The sequence below is a fragment of the Myotis brandtii genome, unplaced genomic scaffold, assembly GCF_000412655.1.
Source record: "Myotis brandtii unplaced genomic scaffold, ASM41265v1 scaffold125, whole genome shotgun sequence".
Classification (NCBI taxonomy): domain Eukaryota; kingdom Metazoa; phylum Chordata; class Mammalia; order Chiroptera; family Vespertilionidae; genus Myotis; species Myotis brandtii.
The window spans coordinates 10,263,195-10,270,669 of record NW_005354385.1 but is presented as its reverse complement, the minus strand read 5'-3'; the positions used below and the strand labels follow the sequence as shown (position 1 = coordinate 10,270,669).

Genomic DNA, 7,475 nt, shown 5'->3' with positions numbered 1-7,475 from the left:
GCAAGATGGCAGAATTTTTTTGTTTGTTTTTCTCTTAGGTCCCTTCTCTGGGCTCCTGAAAGCAAAGCATGGGATCTGCTGCCAGAACTGCTTCTAATAAAGTTGTCCTGTTTACAGGTTTTTGATAAGCTGTTTTTATTCTTGAATAAATAAGAAACGATGCCATTGTCCCCTACAAAATAGCTCAGGCTTTACTTGAACAAAATCTGTTTGGAAATGTTAAGCTGGTTTCACAGGACTAATATGCCTCAAGGTGGTCATTCTCTCTGGATTAAAGCTGTGGAACAATTGTGGCTCCTGTTACAAGGAAAATAACAAAAGGTCATTATGAAAAGGGACAACAATCTCTGTTCCCAGAGGGGGACTGACAAGCTGAAAGTCCCCCTCTACAAGTCAACACAAAAGCCTGATTGCCTCCAATTGTTTGTTTATGTAAATCAAAGGCAACCATTAATTCTGCTAGTGGGACTGCTAAGCAGCAAAGAAGGTGGCGATTGGCCCAAATCTTGCTCATGGGCTGGTGGCAAATCTGACAAATCCTATTGCTTTTATTCTAAATGCTCTCTGGGCACCTTTAGAAAAAGAAGCTTGTTATTATGTACTAAAGTAAAAAAATTGTATTCTTAGAGTCAGAGTTGGAACTATAGGACTTGAAGGCAAGAAGACTTATCGAGGATCGATTTACTCAGTTTCCCCAAAGCTCTCTCTAAATTGGACTCAACTGTACATCATGACGGATGTTCCAGTGACATTTAGCCAGGTTGAGTGTAATGGGGATACACCACCTGAAAACGGTAACCCACCAATCCCCAAAACCAATGATGAGGTCAGAGATGTGGATGGCACCCCATCATACTACAGGGTGGAACCGAGTCTTGAAGATTTGCCCACAGAAGGAAATCTGGAGAAAAGTGAAAAATTACAAGGGAAGATGCTGCTCAACTGGCCCAAGGATGAGAAAACTCTAAAAGGTAAAACATTTTCCTTCTTTTCAATTTGTTTGATTTGATTTGTAAACTCATCCAGGATTCTTTTGATAAATTGTCATGACAGGAATGTGATGTACATCCTCCCACCCCCATCCCTGTCCAGATGTGGCCCCTTTTGCTACTGGGGCTGCATAGTATTAGGACTAAACTTGTGCCACGGGTTAAATCCAGGCTTATCTACTTGATAGCTCTGTGATCCTGGACAACTTTCCTAGCCTCCTGAAGACTTAGTTTTCAAAAGGCAGAATAATGACATTTGTCAGGTTGCTGTGAGGATTACTCAGTATTGGTTAAATGTTAGCTACTGTTATTTATTATTCTTATGGACAGCTCCATTATTATTTGAGCAAAAGGAATTCAGAATTTCCAATTTTTCTTCTAAATATACCATAAAGTGTTTGAATCGTGGTTATATACCTTAGATATGAAAGGAAGATTAGCATTATGTTTATAAATAAAAGGAACCAATGAAAAAATGAGGGGGAAGAGTGAAATAGTTATTTTTAGTAATCACAGTTAAAAATCAATTGTTAGAGTCTGAATTGATAATTTATTTAACCCTGAACTACTTAAGCATTAAAATATTAACCTAGTGTGCTTCCCCTTCCCCCTCACCAGAAAAACCAGAAGAGCATCTCTTCATTGTTCATAAGGCCATCACAGATCTTTCTCTCCAAGAAACCAGTGTTGATGAAATGACATTCAGAGAAGGTAAGAGGAACTGCTCCATTTTGTACACAATTTGTCTGACTGGGTGTGGGTGACAGTTTTGGCATGGGATGTTGTGTGAGTGTAGTGCTGAGAAAGCAACCCAGGCAATGCCTTCCAAAGCTCAACGCTGCTGTTGGCAGATAAGGGAGTCTTGATTATCTGTGGGTTCCACCTTAGAAAGTATTCTAGAAGCTTCAAGACAGACTACGTGGATTGGTGTAACTGATTGTCACAATTTGACCTGAGAATATGTCTGTCATCTGTCTCTTAGTAAGTTAGTCCACTAAATCAATGTTTTTTAAATTTATTTAGTATCTCAAAATCTGTGTGAGTCAACTCGTGAAATATAAATGTTTTCAAAAGGGTTTATCCTAAAAGTTTACCATTGACATACAGTTTAAAATAATTTTATAAATTTATTTGATATAAAGGAAAATTCCAAGCCTCTGAGGTAAACACAAAATGGTTACCTAATTCTTGTCAAAGAAATCTCCCAGGTGGTAATTTTAATTGTATTTTTCAGATTAAAAGCATTGTGAGAATAAAAAAAACAAACAATCATTGATTTTTAACTGACTATATTGTATTTCAAATAAACTCAAGAGACTAAGAGACACACAATCTTTTAGACTTCTCTTCTAAGGAGATATCTATATTCAAGCAATTTCCAAATACAGAGAAGAATAAAAACCTATTAATTAATAATGTGTGTCCTCTCTTGCAGCCATAAGCCTCTTATCTCAAAACTGAAGTCAGCTTGTTAGACCTAAGCGATTTAGTTTAGTTAGGACCTTAACAGGAAAAATATTGATGAGATAATTGTTTGAATTTAAACATCACATACTAGTAAAATAATAGATGCCAGGGAAGACATGGATGTGATTGGCAGTTTCCTGGGTTTGTCCACTTTGCCTGGACACCTCCCAGACTGCCACTGACCACATGCAGTGGTCCGCTGTGTAGACACATAAGGAAGAATGTAGTAAACAACAGGCCTTGTCAAGCTCTTACCTTATCACCGATAATCAGTCACTTAAGCCCCTGTGAAATGAACTAACACTCTGCCCTGATCTTTGTGCTTCCAATGTAGGTTTTGAAAGCAGGGGTCTCAATTTTCATCTAGAGCCCCTTTCAAATTTCTAATCAGGAATTCTAGTGGAGACAACATTTTTCTAGGATCTTTCATTTTTATCATATAGAGAACAAAAGCAGTCTGGATTTTCAGAGTAGTGGGTATAAGGGTGAATTTTTCCCTGAATGAATTCTTTTGTTTTTGGTGGAACATATATTTTTCCTGTAAGCTAGAGGTATATGTTTTGTTGTTTTGTTGCCTTTTATGTTCACAATGACAAGCAGCTATAAAGTCTCCAAAGAGAATATTCCTGGGTTAAAGAAAAATAGAAAGATGCTAAAAATATTGAAGAAAAACTATAATTTAAATTCAAGAAGTAATTTCATGCATGACAACTCCATGCCCGAGTCATGAATATGAGCAAAAAGATCATTTTATTTGGTTCTTATGGAAAAAATAAAACAAAACAAAGTTCAATATTCTCATGCACATTTATTTATAGAGTAAACAACATGGGCTGGGTATCTGTGCACAATGAGTTAGAAGTGAAAAATCCATCTTCAACTCTATCTCTTTTTGTAAGTTTACCATTTGACTCCTCTAGTTGGGAAAACAAAAGAATAAAAAGAGAATGAAAAATATTTGATGGAAATGAACTTGTGAACATCTTTCAGTGAAAATAGAAAATTGTGGCGGGGAAGGGCAAAGAGAAACCTCATCTCTCACTTTAGGTCAAGGCTCTTAGAGTGTTGAAAGGGAATAGCAGACCCAGGCCTGACAAGGACTCAACACAGGCTATATTTCTGAGTCATGCGCACTGCAGACAGATGCTTTCTACACAAGTCCTCTGGGGTGAAAGCTCACAGAGCTACCTCTACTCTCTGATAATTCATTCTTTTTGCATTCTCTATAAATATTGTTGGGAGTATCCTAATATGATCCGTTTGCAAAGTGAAGTTTGCAATGAATTAAGTCTTTTAAAAATCAGGATATGGTACCAAACAACTTAAATTAATTAGTTGTCATTAGGGACATGTCTAAAGCAATAGGCTAATCTAGCACTATGTAAATATGACTCAACATTATTTTTAAATCTTGGCTCTCTAGAAATTCATAGCAGGTATCAGACTAAAGTGTGTGTGCTTTGTGGGTTTGGTTTAGCCTCAGTTTGTGACTTCTGACCATCTGTGGTCCTCTGCTCCTCCTTCTATACCTGGTACCTTAGGGCAACTCTGAGAAGCGTGGGGGCAAATACTGATTGTGCTACTCTGAGCATGACAGACAGGGGCCGCCTTGTTTTTACTATTGGAAGGAAGCCATCTTCATTTCCCTGTGAGATATTTTTGTAATTTTTTCTGAGGGGTGTGTGTGTGTGTAAGATATAGGTCCAAATATTTATTTTACATATTCACATTTAGTCATGACAGGCTAGAGACGTTTTTAGAAGTGTGTCTCAGCAAATACTGCTCTCACTCAATACAATAGTCCACAGCAGCAACAACAAATCCATAGTCAAGTGAGGTTGAGTTGCTAACTTTCTTGGAGATTTACAATATTCTTTAGCATTTGAAAGGCTTGGATGAATTCTGAGGAAGCTCACTTAACAGTGTTAAACGCAATGTTTTCCAAATGAATTTGATGGACTAGCCCATTGTATGGTATAAAATATCTTAGTAACCCACACAATAGTATTTCATAAAACAAATGTGGGGAAATGATTGTCCAGAAAAATAATTTGGAGAACAACATCTGAGTTTTTGGAATCTCTGCACATCTCAGCTATCAATTGATTTTGCTACAGGGCATCCGTGGAAGAAGATTCCTCTAAGCAGCAGTAACCAGGAAATAAGTAGACAAAAGGAGAGGATTGCTGAACAACCTCTAGAAGAACGAGAAGTTGGGGATAGGAAGAGCAAAGCTTACCAGGCAACTGAAATCGAATGGCTGGGATTTCGAAAAGCTGGCCAAGTTGATGTGTTGCATGACGAGGAGCAAGAGGTTTGGGATGAAGAAACTAACAATGAAGATGATGATGAAGATGAAGTTCGAGTGATAGAATTTAAGGAAAAACACGTAGAGGGTTCTCACTTCAAAGAGGAAGGTGATCCAAGTGAGGACTCCCCGCTGAGCAGCCCCAGTTCCCAACCTGTGACCCCTGATGAGCAGCCACCTTTTGGGAAGAAGAGTGATATTTCCAGAAATGCTTATTCAAGGTACAACACAATATCCTACCGGAAAATCAGGAAGGGGAATACCAAGCAAAGAATTGATGAATTCGAGTCTATGATGAATTTATAAACTAACTGGATCTGAGAAGTTCTCAGCCCCACTAAAGCAAAAGCTAATTCTGTTTTCCCGAGATGCATCTCTGTATCCCTTATGTCAGTTATCCTCTTTAAAGATGTGGAAGCTTCCTTTCTGTTTCACTGTAGAATAATGTGGAAATAACCCTAGGCAAAATTCAGTCTGGTAACTTCAGATCAAAAACCTTTACGTTTATTTACGGACATTTGCTTTTTAAAACTTCACTAACATAGCACATGTGATAAGCCCCGAACAGCTGGAACCCCTGGGGAATCTGGCATGATTTGGCTTTAAAAGGAGCAGCGCTGGGAAATACAGTCATTCAGTGCAGAGACCTATTTGATACGATTCCTGTATTTCTTTTGGGGTCTTTCTTCCTGTACCCTGAGGCTGCTAGAAAGTCTGTTGTTAACCCTTTCTTAACTTTTAAGCACTATTTTATAGACTCGGCCAGTAAACTTTTCAAAAGACTTTGCCTTTCCTATTACCTTCAAAAGAGATTTTAAGTGGTTTCCGTGGCATCCGCAGAGTGAAAATTTGGTACAGGCTTCTTCCTCACTGTTACCATTCACTGAATTTTCTCACTAGAGGAGCTGAGCAATTGTGAATCCAGAGAATTCTGTTTACTGAATGTTGCCTTTATGCTCTCAAGATGAATTAAATCCATTGTGAGGTTGGTACAGGGAGGGGCTACACAATTGGTGGGCAACAGACTAAAGAATTATATTGGATAGTTTTATTTCTGTGACAAAATAAAATCTTGTCTAGCAAAGTGAAAGTCATTAAAAATGAAAATGAGGGCCTTAGTACATCTTAAAAATATACCCCCTCTTTATTATCACACTTTTCCTTATTAATTATATCTCAGAATAATTTTCTTTCCTTAGAAACCTGAGACAACTCTAGTCATAACTGTACTAGTTACTATGAAAATGGAAATACTTATCTTAGAATATTCTCAAAGTAGAGTGTGAGCATGCATTTTTAGTGAGAAAGCTCTGATAGTTGTTGGGAAAATATGATTCACTGGACTTCAGCCCAAATCGAGATGCTTAAATGGAGTTTCATCAAACCAATGTGTCAAATAATGTATTGAGTATTTATGAAAAAGGAGAGTCTATATTTATATAGATTTCTTAGATAGTTTCATAATTTTTTATTTCACGCTTCCATATATATTATCTGGTATTTTCTGTCGCCACAGATAAAGATATTTTTTGGCCCTGCAAATAAAAAGACAATTCCTTATTGTCTGAATGTAATACAGTCTTCATTGTACTAGTCAACCCTTTGTTTCTTTCTTTTTCATTTTGTAAAAAACGCTGGTTTCTCCCTTCTTAGATTATTGCTTATTTATGTGTAACAAATCCCACACATTCTAATGGCAATTTCTTTAATTCTTCCTGGTCATGTAATATATTTCCATAGTATCATGTACTTTTAGTTAGTGTTTACAAGGCTCAATTTTGAAATAAGATTGCAGTGTTCCTCTTATTCTTTCAAACAGATACTTTGCAACCTGAATGTATAAATGTTCTGCCATCCTTCATCAGTAGAACCTGTAGCTTTCATTCTTGACAAGGCAAGTTTTCAGAATAAAGCTAGGAAAATCAGGTCTTTATTGATAAACGTGGATAGAAAATGAATGCACTAGATCAATTTCCTGTTTATTTAGATCCTCTAAACCTGTCCATCAGGACAACCTAGTTTCTTTTCTGGATTACTGATGACCCCTACAATTTTCTATTTAACTTCAAAGCTCAGTGTTGCATTAGCCATCACAGAACAAGATCATATTGTTAATCTACCATGAACAGGGCCTATATTTTAAATTATTCCAAGGGAGATGATGATGTGGTCTATGGCCTTTTGATATGGCCAAGCAACTAGCTCTTTTGCAGCTCCAACGCATATATATAGTAACCCTGGCCTTTTTAGCTTTGTGCTTTTACCAGACAATGCAGCATGAAAGATTTTGTCAACAAAGATTCTTCAGGGCATATTTGATGAGTACATACTTAATGCTCATGGATGAGGCAATGTAGTTGCAAAAGAGCACTGAAAATATTCTTGTTTTAAAATGTATTTTTATTGATTTTAGAGAGGGGGGAAGAGAGAGGGAGAGAGATAGAAAAACATCAATGTGAGAGCAAGACATCTATTGGCTGCCTGCTGCACACCTCCCACTGGGGATTGAGCACAACCTGGGCATGTGTCCTGTCTTGAATCAAACCAGCAACCTGTTTGTGCATGGAATGATGCTCAACCAACTGAGTCACACTGGCCAGGGCTGAAACTATTCTTTGACATTGCCCTGTGCTGCTGCCATTTTACATTAAGGCCACAGAATTAGGTGACCATAAATAACATGACAGTGATGGGTGGTCGTTTGATTCTTT

The 7,475-nt window shown here is 37.4% G+C and overlaps 1 protein-coding gene across 1 annotated transcript; it reads left to right on the top strand.

The window, feature by feature from the left end:
- The first annotated feature begins 489 nt into the window (after positions 1-489).
- Positions 490-7,207, top strand: ERMN (ermin, ERM-like protein). Its single transcript, XM_005859322.2, has 3 exons — positions 490-971; positions 1,608-1,700; positions 4,574-7,207. The coding sequence occupies exons 1-3, from the start codon at positions 731-733 to the stop codon at positions 5,068-5,070; spliced, it is 831 nt and encodes a 276-aa protein (XP_005859384.1). The 5' UTR covers positions 490-730; the 3' UTR covers positions 5,071-7,207.
- Positions 7,208-7,475: the final 268 nt, after the last annotated feature.